Source organism: Nycticebus coucang, chromosome 4 (genome assembly GCF_027406575.1).
Source record: "Nycticebus coucang isolate mNycCou1 chromosome 4, mNycCou1.pri, whole genome shotgun sequence".
Lineage (NCBI taxonomy): Eukaryota > Metazoa > Chordata > Mammalia > Primates > Lorisidae > Nycticebus > Nycticebus coucang.
Genome location: NC_069783.1, coordinates 13,945,196 through 13,970,672, shown reverse-complemented (window position 1 = coordinate 13,970,672; position 25,477 = coordinate 13,945,196). Strand labels below are relative to the sequence as shown.

The 25,477-nt window shown below is 37.6% G+C and overlaps 1 protein-coding gene across 1 annotated transcript in view; it reads left to right on the top strand.

The window, feature by feature from the left end:
• The window catches only part of NBAS (NBAS subunit of NRZ tethering complex), a 408,191-nt gene that overhangs the window by 4,886 nt on the left and 377,828 nt on the right, over window positions 1–25,477 (top strand). Inside the window, exons 4-6 of the mRNA XM_053587868.1 lie at window positions 1,521–1,598; window positions 1,941–1,988; window positions 12,119–12,162. Coding sequence (XP_053443843.1) covers window positions 1,521–1,598; window positions 1,941–1,988; window positions 12,119–12,162 — 170 coding nt within the window. The remainder of the gene's footprint in view (window positions 1–1,520; window positions 1,599–1,940; window positions 1,989–12,118; window positions 12,163–25,477) is intronic.

Here is a 25,477-nt window from a genome sequence, read left to right as displayed (position 1 = left end):
AAGTGTCTTTTTCTTTTAAAACTTATTTTTTGAAATTATGAAATAGTCTAAACATACTGAGAATTATGGGCAATGTAATAAACCTGTATATGGCTTACGTCCATATCTGAATTTGAGCAGTTGTTGCTCTCTTCCTGTATTTGTTTCTAGTAGCTCTTTCTCTCTTTTTATGCAAAGTATTACATCTCAAGTCCCCCACCATCTTTTCCCTCTTTCTTTCCAGAGGAAATTGTCATCCTCATATGGATGGTATTCACATACATGTGTCATGTCTTTATTATAATATTTTTGTAACTGTCTCTTGATACTATGCATTTTATATTTTAGAAGTGGACATAAATACACCCAGTGTGTATTAGTAATGTTTTTCTTATTATTGAAAAATTTTTAGTTAAAAAATTTTTTGGGGTCTTGCTATGTTGCTAGGCTGGAGTGCAGTGGCTATGCACAGGTGTGACATGTCTCACTTCAGCCTGAATTCCTGGGCTCAAGTATGACTCCTACCTTAGCCTCCTGAATAGCTGGTCTGACAGGTGTGTACCACTGTGCCTGGCCACTAATACTTTTTATCTTGTTTTGTGTTTTTTGATTTCCATAATACGGTTTTTACCCTCTTTCTTCTATTTTTCTTTTGTGGAGTTATTTTTTTTTTTAATTCTTTTCCATCTAGTTTCTTGATTGCTTCAGGTGTTACTCCTCCAGTTTGTTGTTTGTACTCACTTTGTGAATGGTTTTATTGTGAATTTATGCTTGGATTCTTGCATCATATGTGAAATGTGAAATTGTAGTTTGGTCTTGCATACAGCTTAGGCTTGGGCTTTTAATTTTTCATAGAGATTTCTTTTCCATCTCCCTCAGAATCAGAGTTACAGGCAGAGATGAGAGTCCTGAAAGTCTCTCTGGGACTGCAGGGAAGTGTTTCTGGCTCTCCGTCCATTGACGTAGAGTCCTTGGAGCGTTCTGGCTTTCACAGAAGTCTCGCTTGCAGTTCTTGGCCTCTCTGTGGCCCAGCAGCTCGTTTCCTATGTCTTGTGTTGAGTTCCATTTTGGATTCTTGTCTTTCTCTTTCCTGTGTGCCCAATTCTATAATAGCTTTCCATTACATTTTCATTTCTAGTATTTGGAAATTATTTCCCTGTGAGTTTAACTCTGTACTAGAATTTATTCTTATTATAGTTGGGCCAGAGTTTCCAGGTGGTCATAGAAGGAAGTGTTTGGCATAAGCTCATTCTGCTCTGCTGCTGGTATGCTAGGTATGTTTTTCCTGGAAAGTATGTAACATTTATACCTTTGAATACACCACTATGTTTTTCTGGAAATAGACATGTCTATGGTCAAATTTCAGATAGCAAATTAGTAACTTTTGGTTTTGAGATTGCTAACATTCAAATTTTATATTATAATGGGAGAATAGATTCCTACCTCTTTTTATAGATATTATATACTATTTGTAATATTTAACTACTCTTATGTGGTTTTTATGATGAGATTTTAAAGTAGGTGATGTGTTGTGATTTCAGACCTGCACCCTTTATGCTCCCTGATGTACTGGTTCGCTTGGTTAATAAACAGATAAACTGGCATTTGGTACTTGCAAGGTAAGGACGTGTAAAATTCATATAGTGCTTTTCTATCTGAATTAGCTTTAAAATTTCATTATTGATGTTAATTTTGGGGTCCTTATGGCTTTCATTCTTGATTTTTATTGTATGTAAATTTCCTTTGTTACATGATTAATATTGTTTAAACATGTTAATTCATGATTAATTGAATCATTTTGTATGCTTTTGTATCTATATACCTATCTACTTGTAAGATCAAAAGATAGATAATTAAAGCCTTTAAAAAATTAAAAATTATTTTAACTTTTAAAAATAATTCTGTGTTGAGTATTGCTACAAATATTCACAATAGATTTTTTTCTCTCTCCCCCATGAAAGCAATGGGAAGCTTTTGGCTGCTGTTCAAGATCAGTGTGTGGAAATCAGGTAATTGCGAAAATTATTCATATTTAAGATTTCCTTTGAGAACACTTTACTTGATAAATGGGGAACTAAGATTTTTAAAGAGTATATTTAGAAGGATTTTACTATTAACTCATTTGCTTCTGTGAAGTGTCAGACTCCAACTTATGTCAGTTAAAGAATGAGGGATGCTTCCTTAAAGTAGTGTATTCATCCTTCTGCTTCCTCTAATCACTCGTTGTCTCTTCAGAAATTTTACTTTCTCAGTAAATGAGGCCTGTCTTCCAGGACCCTAGAAATAATTCTTGTTTGACTAGTTACTTCTAAGTCAGATAAACATGCTCAGAAAGGCATAAAAGAGAAGAAGGACAGCTTTGTTCTGTTGGTACAAAGCTGTGGATTGAACCAATGTGTGAAAGAGCACGGTTATGTATTGCTTGAAATCAGCAGTATTATTTGTGCTCTGGAAGCATTCAGTGGTTTTACATCTACATCTAAAAGACTTTTGTAAGCTGGTCTTTTCAGGTACTTTATTATTATATGATGTATCAGTTGTGAAAGAAATAATAATAGCAATTAACTCAGAAAAACTAGTTCATTCTTTGGGAAATTTTCAACAGCAGACTAAATCCATCTTATTTCTAAAATTGAGGGTTACTCCTTTTTCCAGGCAAGGTTCTTCAAAAAAAAAAAGCTAACAGGCAGCAATTTCAGGATGCCTTTGTGTCAGTCAAAAGGTTTTTCTGCTTTATTTGTTTATTTATTTTTGAGACTGAGTCTTGTTCTGTTGCCCACACTGGAATGCATTGATGTGATCACAGTTCACTGCAACCTCCAGCTCCCAAGTAATCCTCCTGTCTCATTCTCCCGAGTTAGCTGGGACCATAGGTACACACCACCATGCCTTGCTAATTTTTTATTTTTTTTATTTTTTTTGGAGATTAGGTATCACTATGTTGCCTTGATTGGTCTCAAACTTCTGACTTTAAGCTATCCTCCTCCCTCAGCCTCCCAAAGTATTAGGATTATAGGTGTGATTTATCACGCCCAGCCTAGTTCATTATTCTGAACTAATAGTATTAGTTCTGAAAATAGTATTAATGACCGACCATTCAGTTGTATAATATAACACTGTTTTTGACTTTCTTTTTGTGATGTTTCTCATTTTCATTTATCCATGTAAAACTGGACTTCTCAATATTTTAGAGAGTAGACAGAATTTTTGCTTTCATCTAAGTATTTCAAATCCTTTTAAACCATCAGGGTAAAAATGATGGGCAGAGATAGCAGCCTTTAAAACTGAATGACTTAATTTGACCTGGCTGTAGTAGGCAGTTCTCTGTTTTTTCAACAGCGTCATTAGCATCGGGTTGTCACATTGCTCATAGGAATGGGCTAGTACTTCTTATTCCATTTGTTACAGTAATGCGAATGCATCTTTTTGAGAAATGTGCACATGATGTGACTTACTTATAAACAGAATTTAGTAGATAAAATTTATTTCCATCCTTTTCCCATGAAAGGAGAATGTTTAGCAAATGATTTTAGGTGAGGCTGGGTGCAGTGCCTCACCCCACAATTCTAGCACTCTGGGAGGCTGAGGCAGGTGGATTGCCAGAGCCCCGGAATTTGAGACCAGCCTGAGCCAGAGTGAGACCTCAACCCTTAAATCTAGTTGGCATTGTGGTGAGTGCCTGTAGTCCCAGCTACTCGGGAGGCTGAGGCAAGAGAATCACTTGAGCCGAAGAGTTTGAGGTTGCTGTGAGCTACCTGTGGAGCTTTAAAGACTATTTTTGCTTGGGGCCCATCTCAGATTTACTGAATTAGAACCTTTACAGTTGAGCTTTATTGTATTAAAAGTCGGTGTTAAACTCACTTATGTATTCCTGGTGTAGTTATATTTCTGATGCAATAGAAGATTGGAAGAAAATGCTTGCACTGATAAAAGGGCTTTTGTTTTTTATTAATTATTTTTTATTAAATCATAACTTTGCACATTGATGCATTTATGGGGTTCAGGGTACTGCTTCGTTATACAATGTGAAATGTTTACATTGAACTTAGTAACACATCTATCACAGTTATACTCATTTCTTAATAGTTTTGAAATGTACCATTGCATCATGCACATTAGGTGAGGTCCCCCCCAAATACCCTCCCTCCTCCCATATCCTCCCTCCCCTTCCCTCTCTCTCCTCTTCTCACCTCCCCTCCCCTCTCTCTCCTCTTCCCTTCTACTTTCTGGACTATAGTTATGATTTGCCATTCGTATGAGTGTGTAGGTGGTTATATATTGATTTCATAGTAGTATTGAGTACATTGGATACTTTTTTTTATATTCTTGAGATACTTTACTAAGAAGAATATGTTCCAGCTCCATCCATGTAAACATAAAAGATGTGAAGTCTCCATCTTTTTTATGGGCGCATGGTGTTCCATGGTGTACATATACCACAATTTGTTAATCCATTCATGGGTCGATGGGAACTTGGGCTGTTGACATGTCTTGGCTATTATGAATTGGGCTGCAATAAACGTTCCGGTGCAAATGTCTTTGTTGTAAATGATTTTTGATCATCTGGGTATATACCTAGTAGAGGAATTGTAGGTTCGAATGGTAGGTCTATTAGCTCCTTGAGGGTTCTCCAAACTTCTTTCCAAAAAGGTCATGTTTTTTTTTTGTTTGTTTATTAAATCATAGCTGTGTACATTAATGCGATCATGGAGCACCATACACTGGTTTTATAGACTGTTTGACACATTTTCATCACATTGGTTAACATAGCCTTCCTGGCATTTTCTTAGTTATTGTGTTAAGACATTTACATTCTACATTTACTAAGTTTCACATGTACCCTTGTAAGATGCACCAGAGGTGTGATCCCACCAATCACCCTCCCTCTGCCCATCCTCTCTCCTCTCTCCCTTCCCTCTCTCCCTTCCCCCTGTTCTTAGGTTATAACTGGGTTATAGCTTTCATGTGAAAGCCATAAATTAGTTTCATAGTAGGGATGAGTACATGGGATACTATTTCTTCCATTCTTGAGATACTTTATTAAGAAGAATATGTTCCAGCTCCATCCATGTAAACATGAAAGAGGTAAAGTCTCCATCTTTCTTTAAGGCTACATAATATTCCATGGTGTACATATACCATAATTTATTAATCCATGGGCACTTGGACTTTTTCCATGACTTAGCAATTATGAATTGGGCTGCAATAAACATTCTGGTACAAATATCTTTGTTATAATGTGATTTTTGGTCTTCTGAGTATATACCTAGTAGAGGAATTATAGGATTGAATGGCAGATCTATTTTTAGATCTCAAAGTGTTCTCCAAACATATTTCCAAAAGGAATGTATTAATTTGCATTCCCACCAACAGTGTAGAAGTGTTCCCTTTTCTCCACATCCATGTCAACATCTCTGGTTTTGGGATTTTGTGATAGGGGCTAATCTTACTGGAGTTAGATGATATCTCAAAGTAGTTTTGATTTGCACATCTCTGATGATTAAAGATGATGAGCATTTTTTCATATGTCTGTAGGCCCTGCACCTGTCTTCTTCAGAGAAGTTTCTCTTCAAGTCCCTTGCCCAGCCTGCAATGGGATCACTTGTTCTTTTCTAGCTTATACGTTTGAAATCTCTGTGGATTCTGGTTATTAAACCTTTGTCAGAGACATAACCTGCAAATATCTTCTCCCATTCTGAGGGCTGTTTGCTTGCTTTACTTACTGTGTTCTTGGCTGTGCAGAAGCTTTTTAGTTTGATCAAGTCCCAGTAGTATATTTTTGAAGCTGTTTCAATTGCCCCGGGGGTCCTCCTCATAAAATACTTGCCCAGACCGATTTTTTAAAGGGTTTTCCCTGCACTATCCTCTAGAATTTTTATAGTTTCGTGTCTTAAGTTTAAATCTTTGATCCAGTGAGAGTCTGTCTTAGTTAATGGTGAAAGGTGTGGGTCCAGTTTCAGTCTTCTGCAGGTTGCCAGCCAGTTCACCCAGCACCATTTGTTAAATAGGGAATCTTTTCCCCACTGAATGTTTTTAATTGGCTTGTCAAAGATTAAATAGTGGTAAGTAGCTGGATTCATCTCTTGGTTCTCTATTCTGTTCCAGACATCTACTTCTCTGTTTTTGTGCCAGTACCAGGCTGTTTTGATCACTATCAATTTGTAGTATAGACTGAGGTCTGGTAGTGTGATTCTTCCTGCTTTGTTTTTATTTCTGAGTAATGTCTTGGCTATTCGAGGTATTTTCTGATTCCATATAAAATGAAGTATTATTTTTTCAAAATCTTTAAAGTATAACAGTAGGAATTGCATTAAAATTATATATTGCTTTGGGTAGTCTGGACATTTTAACAGTGTTAATTCTTCCCAGCCATGAGCATGGTATGTTTTTCCATTTGTTAGCATTTTCAGCTATTTCTTTTCTTAGAGTTTCATAGTTCTCTTTATAGAGATCTTTCACGTCCTTTGTTAGATAAACTCCCAAATATTTCATCTTCTTTGGCACTACTGTGAATGGAATAGAGTCCTTAACTGTTAAGGACTTCAACTTCAGCTTGACTGTCGTTGGTGTATATAAAGGCTATCTATTTATGAATGTTGATTTTGTAACCTGAGACGCTGCTATATTCCTTGATCACTTGTAAGAGTTTTGTAGTAGAATACCTGGTGTTTTCCAGATATACAATCATATCATCTATAAAGAGCAAAAGTTTGATCACTTCTGACCCTATATGTATACCCTTGATTTCTTTTTCTTCCCTACTTGCGATGGCTAAAACTTCCATTGCAATGTTAAAGAGCAGTGGAGACGATGGGCAGCCTTGTCTGGTTCCTGATCTGAGTGGAAATGATTTCAATTTAACTCCATTCAATACGATACTGACTGTGGGTTTGCTGTAGATGGCCTCTATCAGTTTAAGAAATGTCCCTTCTGTACCAATTTTCTTAAGTGTTCTGATCATGAAGGGATGCTGGATATTATCAAAAACTTTTTCTGCATCAATTGATAGAATCATATGGTCTTTGGTTTTTAATTTGTTTATGTGCTGAATTATACTTATAGATTTATGTATATTGAAGCAGCCTTGGGACCCTGGGATAAAACCGACTTGACAATGATGTATAATTTGTTTGATGTGTTGCTGGCTTCTGTTTGTTAGGATCTTATTGAATATTTTTGCATCTATATTCATTAGTGATATTGGTCTATAATTTTCTTTTCTTGTTGCATCTTTTCCTGGTTTGGGGATCAGGGTGATGTTTGCTTCATAGAATGTGTTGGGTAGTCTTCCTTCTTTTTCTACCTTTTGGAACAGGTTGAGTAATAGAGGTACTAATTCCTCTTTAAAGGTTTGGTAGAATTCTGACGTGAAGCCATGTGGTCCCGGGCTTTTCTTTTTAGGGAGGTTTTGTATGGTTGATGCTATTTCCGAACTTGATATTGGCCTGTTCAACATTTCAACTTGATTCTGGCTAAGTCTTGGAAGGTGACATGTCAATTTCCTTCAGATTTTCATATTTCTGAGAATAAAGTTTCTTGTAATATTCATTAAGGACTTTTTGAATTTCTGAGGAGTCTGTTATTTCGTCTTTGTTGTTTCTGATTGATGAGATTAGAGATTTTAGTCTTGTTTTTCCTGATTAGGTTGGCCAAAGGTTTATCTATTTTATTGACCTTTTCAAAAACCAATTTTTTGATTTATTGATCTGTTGTATAATTCTTTTGTTTTCAATTTCATTTAATTCTGCTCTGATTTTGGTTATTTCTTTTCTTCTACTGGTTTTGGGTTGGAATGTTCTTCCTTTTCCAATTGCTTGAGATGTCCCATTAAGTTTTTAACTTCCTCTCTTTCTGTTCTCTTGAGGAAGGCTTGAAGTGCTATAAATTTACCTCTTAGGATTGCCTTTGAGGTATCCCAGAGGTTCTGATAATTCGTGTATTCATTGTCGTTTTGTTCCAAAAATTTGACAATTTCCTTCTTAATCTCATCTCTGACCCAGCTATCATTCAGCATAAGGTTATTTAACTTCCATATTTTTGTATGAGTATGCAGATTTGTGTTGTTACTGAGTTCAACTTTTTCCATGGTGGTGGAGAAGATGGAAGGAATAATTTCTATTCCTTTAAATTTACTGAGGTTAGACTTGTGACCTAAGATGTGATCGATTTTCGAGTATGTTCTGTGGGCTGATGAGAAGTATGTGTATTCAGTTTGTTGGGATGAAATGTTCTGTAGACGTCTGCTAAATCCAAATGTTGGATGGTTAGTTTTAAATCTAAAATTTCTTTGCTCAGCTTCTTATTGGAGGATGTATCCAACACTGCCAAAGGAGTATTGAAATCTCCAACTATTATGGAGCTGGAGGAAATCAAGTTGCTCATGTTTGTTAGAGTTTCTCTTATAAATTGAGGTGCATTCTGGTTGGGTGCGTAGATATTAATAATTGAAATCTCATCATATTGAATGTTACCCATAACAAATATGAAGTGACCATTCTTATCCTTCCTTACTTTTGTTGGTTTAATGCCTATTGTATCTGCAAATAAAATTGCAACACCTGCTTTTTTCTGGTTATCATTTGCCTAAAATATGAACGACCATCCTTTCACCCTGAGTGTATATTTATCTTTTAAGGTAAGATGTGACTCTTGTATGCAGCAAATATCTGGCCTGAGTTTTTGTATCCAGTCAGCTAACCTGTGCCTCTTTAGAGGACAGTTTAAGCCATTCAGATTAATGGAGAATATTGATAGGTCTGGTAGAACTTCAGGTATTGAGTTTTTTGAAAGTCCAGTGGACATTTTTAATCCTTTCGCCACTGTGGAAGTTGGAGTTTGATCAAAAGTTTCTGAGTTAGGTTAGTTTTATGGTAGAGGATTGGGCTGGTCATTATGGATAGGTCTGAGAATATCCTGAAGAGCTAATTCGGTTATGGCAAGTTTCTTCAACATATGAATGTCCTTAAAGTATTTAATTTCTCCATCATAAGTGAAACTCAGTTTAGCTGGATACAGGATCCGTGGTTGAACGTTATTTTGCTTTAGGAGATTAAAAGTCGATGACCACCCTCTTCTTGTTTGACATGTTTCAGCAGAGAGATCTTCAGTCATTCTAATATTCCTCTCTTTGTAAGTAATGGATTTCTTATGTCTGGCTGTTTTCGAAATTTTCTCCTTCATATTAACTTTAGTGAAGTTAATTATGATATGCCTGCGGGATGTCTTACTCGGATTGAGTCGTATCGCGGTTCTGAAACTGTCTATATGAATTTCAGAATCTCTTGGCATGTCTGGAAAATTCTCTTTCATAATTTTATGGAGAAAGGCCTGTGTGCCTTGCGAGGCCACTTTATCACTTTCAGGGATTCCAAGGAGGTAGATATTAGCTTTCTTCGAATTATCCCAGAGCTCTGTGAAAGAATGATTCGTTTTTGCTCTCCATTTCTCTTCCTCTTTGAGAGTTTGTGAGCTTTCGAAGGCTTTGTCTTCAATGTCAGAAATACTTTCTTCTGTTTGCTCCACTCTGTTACTGAGGGTTTCTACTGTATTTTACAGATCTTTGAGGGCTGCAAATTCTTGCTTCAGTTCGTCAAAATCTTTGGTGGTTTTGTCTTTAAATTCATTAAATTCTTGAGACAACTTTTGAATTTTTCCTTGAATTTCTAATTCCGACTTTTGAATTCCTCCTCGAATTTTTAATTCCAATTTTTCCTCAATTCTGTTAATCTTGTTTGCAATCCAAATTGTGAATTCGATTTCTGACATCTCAGCCTGTTGTTTGTGAATGGGATCTTCAGTTACATCTGCCATATCTTTCCTTGGGGCGTTGCTGTGTTCTGGTTATTCATGTTACCAGAGTTTTTCCACTGATTCTGCCCCATGATTATTGTACACTATTTGATTTTTCCCCTGGAGCTTTGTTGAGGACCCATACAGTGCTATGGCCTGGGAAACTAGGGATCTGTTTGGTGTGGTGGGGCTAAGTGGTTCTGTCTTGTTTTTAGCTGGTCTCTGTCTGACCCTAGTGAAACAGTTACTCTGGGTTGAAATCTCAGCTGTGGAGAAATGCCAGCAATTAAGTCACCCTGCCCCCCACAGGCAACAATTGGAAAAGGAAAAATCAATCCGTCCTACAACCATGCACCCAGGGCACCACTTGGATAGTCCTCGGGTGATAGGCTTAGTTCAAAAGGTCCAAATCAATTGTCTCAGTCAGCACCTGTCTCAGGTGGGAGATTTTTAAAAGGTCTCTGGAAGCTGGATCACAGGGGTCTGTTGACAACTCAGATATGACTTGCTCCAGTGCTCTGTGAAGTCAGTAGGACCCACCCAGAAAATATATTAGTCTGGGAAGCTTGATGCCTCCTTCCCCACCTTGCACCTCTGTGACACCCAGTCACTGATAGCTGTGAACCAGTTGCCTGTAGTGAACAGATAGTTCAGGGTTTTGCACCTGTATGAATCACAAAGAAATCTGTATCTGGTCAGCCAAGTCGCTGCGCTCTGCCTCTATCCAGCAGGGAGAGGTGAGTCTTGACAACCTTGGGCACTTGATCGAGGCTGGTGGGTGTTCACTCAGTTCCAGCCCTGCCCCTGATTGATGTTACTGACAGAACAGAACAACTTTGCAGGAATTTGTTTCTGTCCCTGCTAAATTTCCCTGCAGAAGAGAAGCTTTTTTGAGTTCCCAGAGCCTGCACCTCAGGCCCTGTCTTTTCTCCTGCAGGTTTGTATTCGGTTAGCTGTCAGTTCTAGCCTCTTGCCTTCCTTTGTCTATAGGCTGATGATCCCCTGAGGGCTGGCTGCATGTTAGGCTCAGTAAAGCGGTCCTCTGGGTCAGCCCCACCCTGGGAATTTCCCGGCTCTGTATGTGCTTTTTCTCGTCCCTGCCTTCCACCCAGGCCCGTACCACCTCAGGCAAACCCTTTACTTACGGGGCCTATGTTTTCGTCCCAGATCTGTGCCGCGGTGGTTGCCACCTGAGAAGATGCCCGACCTCCTCTGGTTGCCCAGGGAGACAGGAGGTGTGGCTTCAGAATATCCGGGAGTGAGCCCTATTGTTGCCCAAAACAGCTATTGCTCTGGTGCCTCAGGGCACTGCAGCTCCAGTGTGGTTCCCTCTCAGCCAACCATTCTCTTTTCACTCCCGTGCTGCAGAATCAGCACTGACCAGCTGCAGTCTAGGCCCTGTCCACACCCCTCGGAAAATCACCCAAGAATCTGGACTCCTGGGAGACAGGCCTCTAGATCTCAGAGTGAGAGTGGAGGGGAGTGCTGGGAGCTCAGAATTGCAGGTAGAGAATATATACAGTTTTATACAGTTTTATGCCTGGCAGGAGAACACTGTTGGACCCTAGTAGGGGAGGTAGGTCCAGTTTTTAGATGTTCTCTCCCGTGGAGTGTAATGTGAAGGCCTTTGAACTCTGCTCGTTTGTTAGTGGTGCACTCTAAGCTGTTCTCATGGGGGAGGGGACTCCCGTCTGTTTGGTGACGGATTTTGTACCTTTTTTTTGTATCCTTGTGGTCGCAGCTCACCTCAGCGGGGTTGATGTGCATTCTTCAACCTTCTCTCTTGGTGCAGCTCTAATCCACCAGGTTACTTGCTAAATTTCTGTCCTTTAACTCTCCTTCTGGACGGGAGCCTCTGTGGAAAGCTGGCTTCAGTCAGCCATTTTGTCCCCCCTCCCCCCTTTTTTGTTTTTGAGACAGTTTCATTTTGTCACCCTCTGTAGAGTGCAGAGTGCCGGTCTTAGCTCCCAGCAACCTCCAGCACTTGGGCTTTACTGATCCCCTTGCTTTAGCCTCCCTGAGTAGCTTCGACTATATTAGATTTCCGGCTATTTGTTGTTTTTTTTTTTTTTAAGAGATGGTCTCAGTCTTGCTCAGGCTGGTCTCGAACTCCTGGGTCCAGGGGACCCACTTGTCTTGGCCTGCCAGAGTGCTGGGATAACATGTTTGAGCCACCATGCCTGGCCCTACAAGTGCTTTCTTTGACGTACAAAACCATCTCTGAGAGAAGGGATGATTTAGTGTTGTATATAGAAACTGTCTAAACCACAGTATCTGTGGTGCTGTATAGTCCTGCACAATTGTATTGTTATGATAAAACTACTGTCTTGGTTTTGCATGTATTTTGCAGGTCTGCAAAAGATGAATTTACATCTATTATTGGGAAATGTCAAGGTAAGAATTACCAAGATGATTAAAAAATGAAAATGTCAAATTTCTGATAGTTTATCGTGTTTCTTAAACATTAATATAGATGTCAAAGGATTTTTAATGTGATTATTTTTAAAATAATTAAAAAAATATAAACTGATTTTTCTTACTATCTTAAATGTTTTGTTTTACAATGGAATTTGAGAGAGATTTGAAATAGAAACTGTGTTTTAAAAACCTCTAAGGCAGTTTTGGGATAGAGTATTTGTTAAGTGTTCATATGTAGTCTTTTGTTTTGGATTTAATGAAGAAAGAAATACTTAGGCGTAAGTTAGGAGTTGCTCAGATACAGCCCAAGTCTGGGATTGAAATTTACTGAGTGCAATTTATGGTTTTGCTGGGTATTTGGGGGTACGATTGTGATTAAAAGACATGTTCTTTACCTCATAAGGCATATAGACACTTAAGTATAATTACAAAGTTTGATAAATCTCATGAAGGAAAAATACAGAGACCTGTGAGCAGTGCATTTTTTTTTTTTTTTTTTTCCCCTATCCAATTCTGGCAGCAGTGAGAGTTTTTAACCAGGGTATGAGATGAGATTGCTGAAAAAAGTGACTTTTGGAAAGCAACCTTAAGAATGAGTAGAAGTTTGAAGATGGAGCGTATTTTAGTGTGTAGGAGCAGTGTATGAAAGGCAGAGGGAACCGTATGGGAAGGAAGTAATGGAGGGTGATATTAGGTAAATGCATCTATTACCTGTGTTTTATTTCTAGGACTTGTTGTTCCATCTGTCTGATCTTGTGTTGGTTTAACAGGATAGTAGTTGTAGGAAGTATAACAATGGTAATAATGGTCATTGTGACAATGACAAACATATGTAGTGTCCTTATTATGTGCCAGGCACTGAATTTAGTGCTTCCTATGCATTTTCTCATTCAATTAAAAGAAAGTATTATAGATATTTTATCTTAAAACCGAATTAGGATACAACAGATATTTGACAGTAAAAGAGAGCAAGGAAAGGGAAAGCCTCAATGGTTTTGAAAGCTACAAAATGTATTAATACAGAGGATTCCCCTACTCCCTCACGGAGATGCTAGTCTTTTTTTTTTTTGTAGAGACAGAGTCTCACTTTGTGGCCCTCGGTAGAGTGCCGTGGCCTCACACAGCTCACAGCAACCTCCAACTCCTGGGCTTAAGCGATTCTCTTGCCTCAGCCTCCCGAGTAGCTGGGACTACAGGCGCCCGCCACAACACCCGGCTATTTTTTTGGTTGCAGTTTGGCCGGGGCCGGGTTTGAGCCCGTCACCCTCGGTATATGGGGCCGGCGCCTTACCGACTGAGCCACAGGTGCCGCCCGGAGATGCTAGTCTTAAGCTCTTGTCAGATGTACCATTAGCAGCCTAGGGCCTATCTCCTCATTTTTCTCATTCTTAGCCATCCAAATGTGTTAAGAAGATTAAAGATTAATATTTAAAAATGTGTTTGAATTCATATGTGAATGGTGATATTAATTCTCCTAGTATGTCAGAATTGTTATATTCTTCTATGATTTCACAAATACACTTGTGGATAAGATAGTGATAGAGTTCTTATGGAGTTTTCTTTACACATAGCATATATCATGACTTAATAACACATGTTAAACTTCTTACATATTTATATAAACTTCTTCCCTTTTTACAGTCTGCTCCTGCTGCTCTATTCCCTAGATGCTCAGTAGTACTATTATCTGTAGCTAACTCAAACTTGAAATCTAGAATTTTTTTTTTTCTTTTTTCTTTCCCTTCTGTTTTCCTTTATTTGACAAATATTTATTAAGCAGCCACTATCTTCTGGGCCCTGCTGTAGGCACGGTGTAGATATAAGAGTTCATAGTCCATCAGGGAAGAGGGAGATAACGAACGATTCATTGTAATTGTACCGAATGCCGTGTTGGAGAAGAATCACCTTTAACTTGTCTGTACCAAGTCCTGGGAGTCTGTTTAAATGGCTCTTGTCTCCCAGTGCACTTCACCCACCTCAGCTCTGGTTCAGGCTCTTAACATTTTTTTACTTGGTTTCTTGCAACAGTCTGTTGACAAGGTTTTATTTATAGGCTTTTCATTTTTATACTCCTTGCCAAATTGAGGGCTTCAACATATTAATTTTGGGGAGAAACATCCATAACAGCCCATAACTTTACCCATACAGGACTGGGGCTAAATTCTGATTTCTCTAATCTAGTTATAATATTCCCATTTCCCTTTCTAGTGGTTCGTTTAGGAAAGGACATGTTCATCAGTGAGACATGAAGGGAAGTATTTCTGGGGAAGTGCCTTGTCTGAGTATGATGCTTGGAGCTGTTACCACCATTTATCTTTTTATTTATTAATTTATTTGGAGACAAGAGTCTCACTGTGTCACCATTGGTAGAGTGCTGTGGTGTCACAGCTCACAGCAACCTCAAACTCTTGGGCTTAAGTGATTCTCTTGCCTCAGCCTCCAAAGTAGCTGGGACTACAGGTGCCTGCCACAATGCCCGGCTGTTTATTTATTTATTTTTATTATAGTTGTCAATGTTGTTTAGCAGGCCCTAGGCCGGCTTTGAACCTGCCAGCCCCCGTGTATGTGGCTGGCGCCCTAACCATTGAGCTATGGGCACTGAGCCCATTTATCTTTTTAAATAACAGCTTTATTGAAATACAGTGGAGGGCGGCGCCTGTGGCTCAGTTGGTAGGGCGCCGGCCCCATATGCTGAGGGTTGCGGGTTCAAGCCCAGCCCTGGCCAAACTGCAACAAAAAAATAGCCGGGCGTTGTGGCGGGCGCCTGTGGTCCCAGTTGCTCGGGAGGCTGAGGCAGGAGAATCGCGTAGGCCCAAGAGTTGGAGGTTGCTGTGAGCTGTGTGTCGCCACGGCACTCTACCCGAGGGCGGTACAGTGAGACTCTGTCTCTACAAAAAAAAAAAAAAAAAAAAAAAGAAATACAGTGGAATGTCCATAGTTGACTACCTCCCTGAACTAACCACCTCCTGAAGTTGACCTAATTTTCATAGACTGGACATGTACCACATGAGTGCAGTAGGCCTAGTTACTTGTGTTGACCACATCCATATGTTGACCAGTTTGTTGCAGTCTCTTAGGCAGTCAATTATAGAGGACATATTGCATAATTCACATATCATAGAATTCACACTTTTAAAATATACATTCTGTGGGTTTTTTTTTTTTCTTTTTGCCATACTCAAAGTTGGGTACTCATCACTATGATCTCATTTTTCTGTGTAAGTACAAAGTATATTTACTTGAAAGCAACCTTCTTCTATTTACTTGACATTAAAAAAATTCTGTTCATTTTTCTGTGTTAAAAGAGCTATATGGAACTGAATAGGCTTTACCTTACTGAATTAAATTTACCTTACATGCCAGACAGATATTTCTTAGTCAATGTTGCTTGTTAAAAATTACCTCACATTTGCTAGGGTTTTCCAGGGAAACAGAATAAATATATACATATTTTGTGTGTAAAATATGTATATTTATTATGAGAAAAGCCATTGATGGAATTCATCATGAGCACAAAGCCTGAGAACCAGGCGAGCTGATGATATAAATCGCAGTCTGAAGGCAGGAGATGATGAGATAGCATGTCTAAGTTCCAGCAGGCAGGCAGAGAAAAGGGGGTGAATTCTTCCTTTCTAAATTGATCATTTTTAAAAAAGAATTCTATCAGGTTACCCTTCACGCTTGGCTCCCCTGCTGTCTAGATATGTAACCTTGGGCAAGTTAGTTTACCTCTCTGAGCCTCAATTTCATTATCTGTAATTTAGGAATAATTTTATAGATTGAGTGTGGGATAATTTTATGAGCTAATGTATATAAAGCTATTAGTGTAATACCTGACATATCATGAGTACTTAAGTATGAGATGGTAAGTATTATTGTTATATTACTGTATCTGCCTAAAATGTTTCAGTTGTTTCCTATTGACTGTAGAATACAGTTCATATTTTCTAATTTAGGATAAAACGACTTTTTTTTTTTTTTTTTTTTGTAGAGACAGAGTCTCACTTTATGGCCCTTGGTAGAGTGCCGTGGCCTCACACAGCTCACAGCAACCTCCAACTCCTGGGCTTAAGCGATTCTCTTGCCTCAGCCTCCCGAGTAGCTGGGACTACAGGCGCCCGCCACAGCACCCAGCTATTTTTTGGTTGCAGTTCAGCCGAGGCCGGGTTTGAACCCGCCACCCTCGGTATATGGGGCCGGCGCCTTACCGACTGAGCCACAGGCGCCGCCCCGGATAAAACGACTTTTTATAATCAGCTGGCCTGTCTCTGTGACAGTCTCCTGCCATATGTCCTATGTTCTGGTTCCAGCCTCATTGTGCTTTTCATGCCGTGGTACAGATAGTTCCTTTTCCTGGGAAGCACCCACCTTTATATTGAATGGAATATTTCAATTGGAGCACTGGCTCTTCCTGCTGTCTTCCCCACCATCTGTCCATCTTCATGTTTCCCTTTAGGTCACAACACTTACCCTAGTCTGCTTTCCTCTTTTATTGTTGAGTTGCTTGTCTGACTCCCAGATTGTAAATTCTCTGAAGGCAGGGCTTCTGACTTACTCAGCATTTATACAAAAATTTCTAGTGCCTTCCATGATGCCTGATATATGGTAAGCACAATTTTTAATACTGTCAAGAGGATAATGGCACATGGGAGTTAAATAATTTTTATAAATGCCTGTCTGAACAGTTTGTTTTCTTCTTTCCTCTTCGTTAATTTTAGAAATTCATGAGAATTTCTATATATTTATCGTATTTAATACTATTTATATTACATATTTATGGATAATTGTCATGGTATTTATGCTTTTTATTCTTTACGTACATACATGTATGTACATAGCATGAATGAATACTAAGAGTAGATAAGAAGCCCTGTGTTTAGTATACTTTTGAGAATTATTGAAGGGAAGGTAGTGTTTGTGACTATCTGATGCTTGGGGCTCTAATATTTTTTGAATATGCCTTCTAAGGTTCCTCATCAGTACTTACTAGAGTAGACTAGGCCTGGCTTAAATAATGTGTAAGGGTGAAGAAGTTTCCAGAAGATTAATTTGGGGGTGTTCAGGTGACTTTTTCCCATTTTTCCCTTTCATTGAGTGAGAGTCTAGAGAGCCTGAGTTAGGCATCTAAGGAGCATAGTCAGAGTGTTGGATTTAAACACTCTGACTGTGGATTCCGGGGTCCTTAGAGCTTTGGCATTAGACACCTGCTCTTAGCCAGTAAAGAGAAATCTACAGATTAACACAGAAATGGGAAGCTTTATCCTTCTGTATTTCATATATATTAAAATATTTATGAGAGTTTTTAGTATGTACATTTAATGTGGCAACAAGGATGAGATAATATCGCTTTGAGAAGTAATGTTTTATTTTGTTGGCATCTAAATGTGTGAATTTATGACCTTAATGCTGCATTAATGGCTTCTTTCCATTTCATATAAAGTGAGATAATGATCATGTGCTTATTATCTGGCTCATCTTTATGGGAGTAATTCCCATATGCCAAATGATATTTCATGTGTGTGCTTGAAGAAAAGAAGCCAGATTGTTGTTAATGCAGTTTTGAAACTACATTTTGTAGAGTCTGCAAACTGAAATAGGAGCTATTTGTTTCCACTTTGATATTTTTCACTTATTGTTTTATAAAACATATGCCATTTAAGAATGTTTTAAATGTGGATTGCAACTTGTTTTGGCTCTGTTTGCCCGACTATAAATAGTAATTCAATTCAGTCTTGTCTTTCTATCTTGGATATGATCTAAAAATACCACATGGAATTAGACCTTTTTAGAGCTATACTATGTATATCAAGAGATTTTTCTCATATTTTAAATTTTCAAATATCATAATCTAGAGTTTCCTAATTGTAAGCAGTTTTTGAGACACTCAGACCTTGAATGAGACATTTTATTTCAGGACTATGATTTGGGATCCTCAGATTATGTGATAACTATTTTCCCGCTTTTGTTTTTTAGAAAAAATAATTTTTCCTTGCTGAAAAACTGTTGAAAATACACATTCTTAGTAGAAACTTTAGAGATTAAGAATGAACAAAGTGTAGAAAATAAAAATAAGTACATCAAGAGATAAGTGCTATGAACATTTTATTATGTGTTCTTCCAGACATTCTTCTGTACGTACCTGTTGCTGTAGATACATTCTATGAAAATAAAATTTTTATAATCTGATTTCTTAAGTATTATTAAAAAAAGATAGATTGTTAACTTTTTTTTTTAGGTTTACGTTTCAGAAGGACTTTTCAAAGTATCTTTTTGATTTTTTTAGTGGGTAGGATCCTAGTGTCAAGACATAGGTCTCCCAGCAATTCAGATAATCCAGAAGGTACCTATAAACTTGATCTCTGAGCAGCAAGTGACTCTGTATTGTACTTGATTCCGCCAGTGAGGCAAACCATCATCAGTCTTTTATGTAGATAATTGTGTACAGGTTTAAATTCCTAATTAAGGTTCTAAAATAGATATATAAAGGTTTCAAAATTTTCAGTTGCAGTTTTTTATGGAATTATTCTCTAAATTGTAGAATTTATTGGCTTAAAGTTGTCCCTATTACCCTTTATCAGTCTGTCATATCTGTACTGATGTCCTCTTTATTGTTGTTGATATTTGTAATTTGTGTTCTCTTTATTTTCTCTTGATCAGTAAAGCCAGAGTTTTATCAACTTATTAATATTCTTCAACAAAAAACTTTGAGTTTTATTGATTTTTTTTTTTGTTTGTTTTCCTTGATTTTTGCCTTTATCTTTATTATTTCCTTTCTTCTGCTTACTGGATTTAATTTTCTCTCATTTTTTCTAGATGAAAGATGGCATTTTAAATCATTATCTTGTTCTAATATAAGCACTTTTTTTGTTATTTATATCTTGGTCAGAGAACATATAGAACATGATTTTAACCTTTTTCATTTAGCGTTGATTCATGTCCTAGCATATATTTTGTCTTAATACATGTTCTATATATAGTTTAAAATAATGATTCTTGGGAATAATGCAGTTATTAGATACAGTGTTTTATTATTGCCAAGTAGAATGAGTTGGGTGATAGAGCTATTGAAATTTTTGTATCCTACCGATTTTCACACTAGTTGTTCTGTCAATTACTGAGTGAGGAGGGTTGAGATTTCTAACTATAACTGTATATTTGGTTGTTTCATCCTTCAGTTATGCCAGTCTGTATGTATTTATAAGCTCTAGTTTTAGGTGAATACACATAGAGGATTGTTTTGTTTTCTTGCTAAAATGACTCCTTGATCATGATGAAATGTTATTTTTTTATTTCCAGTAATACTTGTGCTGGAGTCTACTTTGTGTAATATTAACATAGCCAGTCTAGTTATGTTGTGATTGGTATTTGCATATCTCTTTTTTTTTTTTTGAGACAGAGTCTCACTATGTTGCCCTTGGTAGAGTGCTGTAGTGTCACAGCTCACAGCAACCTCAAACTCTTGAGCTCAAGCTATCCTCTTGCCTCAGCCTCCCAAGTAGCTGGGACTACAGGCGCCTGCCACAACGCCTGGCTATTTTTTGTTGCATTTGTCATTGTTGTTTAGCTGGCCAGAGCCAGGTTCCAACCCGCCACCCTCGGTGTATATGGCTGGCACCGTAACCCATGTGCTATGGGCACTGAGCCTGCATATCTTTTCTTGTTAAATTTAGCCGGTGTACTTGTGTTCAGTATACATCTCTTGCAGAAAGCATATAATTGGGTCTTACTTTTTTCCCAATTTGATAATTTTTGTCATTTAAGTAGTGTGTTTAGAACATTTATATTTATTTATTTTTTAGAACATTTATGACAATTACTGATCTGGTTTGTTTTAATTCTTTCTCCTTGCTTTTTTTTTTTTTTTTTCTTTTGTAGTTTTGGCCGGGGCTGGGTTTGAACCTGCCACCTCTGGCATATGGGGCTGGTGCCCTACTCCTTTGAGCCACAGGTGCCACCCTCTCCTTGCTGTTTTTCTAAAAAAATTTTTTCCATCTCTCTTTCCTTTTTCTGCCTTACTTTAGTTTAATTGAACTTTTTTTTTTTTTGTAGAGACAGAGTCTCACTTTATGGCCCTCAGTAGAGTGCCGTGGCCTCACACAGCTCACAGCAACCTCCAACTCTTGGGCTTAAGCAATTCTCTTGCCTCAGCCTCCCGAGTAGTAATTGAACATTTTTATTATTGCATTTTATCTCCACTATTGGCTTGTTGGCTGTACCTATTTCCTTTATATTTTAGTATCTGCCCTAGGTTTATACTGTGAATTTTAAAATTATTTTGTTGCACAGTATACATCTGTTCCCTCCTACTCTTTTGCATTATTATTTTTTTTGCATAAGTTAAACCATAAATTAATAACGTATTTTTTTGTATTAAACTTTTTTTTTTTATTAAATCATAGCTGTGTACATTAGTGCAATCACGGGGTACAATGTGCTGGTTTCATATACAATCTCAAATATTTTCATCAAACTGTTTAATATAGCCTTCATGGCATTTTCTTAGTTATTGTATGAAGACATTTGCATTCTGCATTTAGTAAGTTTCGCCTGTACTCATTTTAAGTGGGTTTTGAACATTTCTCAACTATTTAAGAAATTGAGAAGTAAGAAAAATCTTTTTTATTTGCCTCTATTTTCCATTTTACTCTTTTGTGTCTATAAAAGTATTTTTCTTCAGTTTGAAGAACTTATTTAACATTTCTTGTAACATAGGGCTCTTGATAAATTCTCTCAGTGTTTGTTTCAAACTGTCTTATCTTGCCTTTGTTCTCATAAAACGTTTTCTCTGGATATAGAATTAGAATTCTAGGTTGACCTTTTCTTTCCTTGATTAGCTCTTTAAAGATGCCTATGATTGTTTTGTTTTCAATAAGAAATTAGCAGCTATTACAGTTGTTGTTGTTTTTCTGTATGTAATATGTCCTTTTCTCCTCTGGCTACTTTTAAGATTTTCTTTTTATTTGTTTTCAGAAATTTTGATTATTGTGTGCCTTTGTGACTTTTTTTTTTTCTTTCTTCAGTTTATCCTGCTTTAGGTTCATTGAGCCTCTTAGATCAGCAGATTTGTAGATTTCATAAGATTTACAAAGTTAATGGCCATTATTTAAAATTCAAGTAATTTTTTTTCACTAAATCTTTTTTTTTTTTTCTAGTACACTAAGTATATACACTGTAGACTAGTTGTGAATTTTCCATTTTTCAGCCTTTTTCCCCTCTATTTTTTAATTCTTTAGTTTGGGTGGTTTCTGTGGCTCTGTCTTAAAAGCATAAGTTTTTTTTTTGGTTGTTTTTCTTCTACAGCAGGGGTCCTCAAACTGCGGCCCGTGGGCCACATAAGGCGGTGTGATTGTATTTGTTCCTGTTTTGTTTTTTTACTTCAAAATAAGATATGTGCAGTGTGCATAGGAATTTGTTCATAGTTTGGTTTTTTTTTTTTATACTATAGTCTGGCCCTTCAGTGGTCTGAGGGACAGTGAATTGGCCCCCTGTTTAAAAAGTTTGATGACGCCTGTTCTACAGTGTTTAATTTGCTTCTAAGTCTATCCAATGATTTTTTTTTTTGTTTGTAGAGACAGAGTCTCACTTTACTGCCTTCGTTAGAGTGCCATGATGTCACAGGACTCATAGCAACTAGCTCTTGGGCTTCCGCGATTCTCCTGCCTCAGCCTCCTGAGCAGCTGGGACTACAGGTGCCCGCCACAATGCCCGGCTATTTTTTGGTTGCAGTTCAGCCGGGGCTGGGTTTGAACCCACCACCTTCGGTATATGGGGCCGGCGCCCTACTCACTGAGCCAAAGGCACCACCCCCAATGAATTTTTTATTTCAAATACTTTTTCATTTTAAATTTATTTGATAATTTTGCAGTTTCTGTCAGGTTCTGTTGACATGCTCTATTTACATGTGTTCCTGGTTGCTTTTAAATTCTTTTTTTTTTTTTTTTTTTGTGTAGAGACAGAGTCTCACTGTACCGCCCTCCGGTAGAGTGCCGTGGCATCACACGGCTCACAGCAACCTCTAACTCTTGGGCTTACACGATTCTCTTGCCTCAGCCTCCCGAGCAGCTGGGACTACAGGCGCCCGCCACAACGCCCGGCTATTTTTTTGTTGCAGTTTGGCCAGGGCGGGGTTTGAACCCGCCACCCTTGGCATATGGGGCCGGTGCCCTACTCACTGAGTCACAGGCACCGCCCGCTTTTAAATTCTTGAATATATTCTAATAGCTATTTAGAAGTCCTTGACTGTTTATTTCTTAATCTGTGTCACTTCTGTATGTTTTTATTGAAAGATTTTTAGCATGGTTGGGGGGTCATATCTTTTTGCTTCACATATTCAGGAGTTTTAGTTTGTATGTGCAACATTATGGATGCTATGTTATTGAGTATCTGATATTTGTTATGTTCCTTAATGGAGTATTGAGTTTTGATTTGGGGAGTAATTTATTTGTGGATCAGCTTAATTTTTTTAAAGTTTACTTTTAAGTGTTGTAAGATATAGCCTTTTACTTTAGGGCCTTTTACTTTAGGGTTAAATAAGTTCTACTTTTAAAGTGAAGCCTTTCTGTGATCTCTTATGAATGCTTATGCTTAGAGTGTTCAGTGAAATCTCTCTACTATGACTGGGTGGGATCACATGTTTCCAAATCCTCTCCAAGCTCTGGTCATTCTTTCTTTGGCTTCATAGAGCCTCTGATTTTCTTTCTTAATTTTCATTCCTCATAGGATTTTATGTTAATAATTTTGTGTCAGATCTTCCATGCTTGCATGAAACTGTCTACAAGTATCTATAGATTGGCTGTTTCTTTTCTTAACAAAACAAGATCATATTATATAATTGGTTCTCCAGCTTGCTCGTGTATTTATGTATTGATGACTTATTGCCTATGAGGTACTGATGGATGAATTTCAATCTTTTTAATACAGTGTGTCGTATCCCAAGAATGGAAGAAAAAATACCCAATGTACACAGCCCTACTATGAAACTAATTTGGGACTCTCACATGAAAGCTATAACCCAGCTACAACTTAACAATAGGGGGAAGTGGGAAAGGGGGGGGTGGGTAGAGGGAGGGGAATCGGAGGGATCACACCTGTGGTGCATATTACAGGGGTATTTGGGAAACTTGGTAAATGTAGAATGTAAATGTTTTGGCACAGTAACTGAGATAACGCCGGAAAGGCTATGTTAACCACTGTGATAAAAATGTGTCAAATGGCTTATGAAGTGAGTGTATGATGCCCCATAATCATATCATTGTATACAGTTATGATTTAATAAAAAAAAAATTTTTAAAGTAAAAAAAAAAAATACAGTGTGTCCATAACAATTTTAAATTGCACATGAACTTTATGCACCCAGTTGAATAGGCACAGCATTTCATTACAAGAGTGTGAACCACATTTTTATTTGTCTGTTTCCCTCAATGTAGAAAGTTCGGTTCTTCACACTGGCTTGTTTTTTTTCCTTCTTTTTCTTACCCATCTTTGTCTCCCTCCTCCTCTAACAGTGCTGGAAAAGACAGTGTTTATATGTGGCTGCAGTACTTAACATGTGATAGCTACTGCTGTGATTCCTCCAGAAAGTTATACCTACTTTATAAGCATGGATAAGGTTTAATTGAAGCCTTTTCTTAATTTATTGTCAATGCCTATATTAACTATCTTTTAAATATTCATCATAATCATAGGCAAAAGGAAAAAACAGTGTCTCATTTTCAATTTGCATCTTTATTAGGTAGAGTATATGTTAATTGCTATTTTTATTTTTCTTTATTTTTCTTTTTTTTATTTTTTAAATCATAGCTGTGTACAATAATGCAATCATGAGGTACAATGTGCTGGTTTTATATACAGTTTGAAATATTTTCATTGAACTAGTTAACATAGCCTCATGGCATTTTCTTAGTTATTGTGTTCAGACATTTATATTCTACATTTAGTAAGTTTCACCTCTACCCTTCTAAGTTTATTTTTATTTTGTGACTTGTTAGATCATACCCTTTTGCCTGTGCTGTTCATAGATTACTTGGCTGTTTCTTATTGCTTTATAGTATCTTCATATAGCATGAATGTTAACCCTTTGTCATATATGTTGTAAATAAACATGATTGATTTGTTTTAAGTTTGTTATGGTGTCTTTTTCCACAGAGAATTTTCTTTTCTTCTTTTTTTGATAATTACATTTGTCACTTTTTTCCTTTATAGATTTGATTTATTATCATGCTTAGAGTTTTCTTTTTTTTCTTTTTTTGAGACAGAGCCTCAAGCTGTCACCCTGGGTAGAGTGCTGTGGCATCTTAGCTCACAGAAACCTCCAACTTCTGGGCTTAAGCGATTCTCTTGCCTCAGCCTCCCAAGTAGCTGGGACCACAGGCGCCCGCTACAGCGCCCAGCTATTTTTTTTGGTTACAGCCATCATTGTTGTTTGGCAGGCCCCGGGCTGGATTCGAACCTGCCACCTCAGGTGTATGTGGCTGGTGCCTTAGCCGCTTGAGCCACAGGCACCAAGCCTAGATTTTTCTTATTGTAGAATTGTTACATCCTTTTCACATGGTTCTTCTAGCGACACCATTATTTCAAATATTTAGGTCACAGATGTTTAGTTTCTCTGCGTGCCTGTCTGTCATCACTAGTTTGTTCTTCCTTACTGTGTCTTGACACAGAAATAAAAGATATACGTATGTGAGAGATTGTTTATTGAATTCTTCATTTTGCAAATGAGAAAACTAAAGTCTTAGTGATCTCCTGAAGGTCATACCCAGCCATCTTCTGGCAGCACCAAGACTAGAACCCAATACTTCTTATTTTTATTCCTTGCCAATTTCCATTTCTAATTTGGATAAATGGGCACTGGATTAACGTTTACTCCTTTAGTTTTGAGTGCCAGTATGTACCATCAGAGTACTAGGCACTGGTGATAAAAGTTATGAACCAAATAGACACAACTCCTGACATTTTTAGTATACAGACTAACAAATACAGCAGACAATAAAAAGTACACAAACTCATGTATAATTATTATTCAGGATAAGAATTGTGAAGGAAATGGGAATAGTGGGGCTTAGAGCCTATGTCAACAGGGTAGTCTTAGAATTTAAAATGAGACGTGAAAGATGAAAAGAAGCAGGGTGGGGAACCTGAGGCCTTCCGATTTTAAGGTTGTTCCTTTTTAAGTATCAAAGGAAGAAAAGCTTCATCTTTCTCTGCTGCACCCCTTTTCATAAAAGTATTTGTTCTGTGTAATTTATATTCCATCAAAAGGCCACATGTGGGCTTAGGGCTGCAGGTTCTCCAC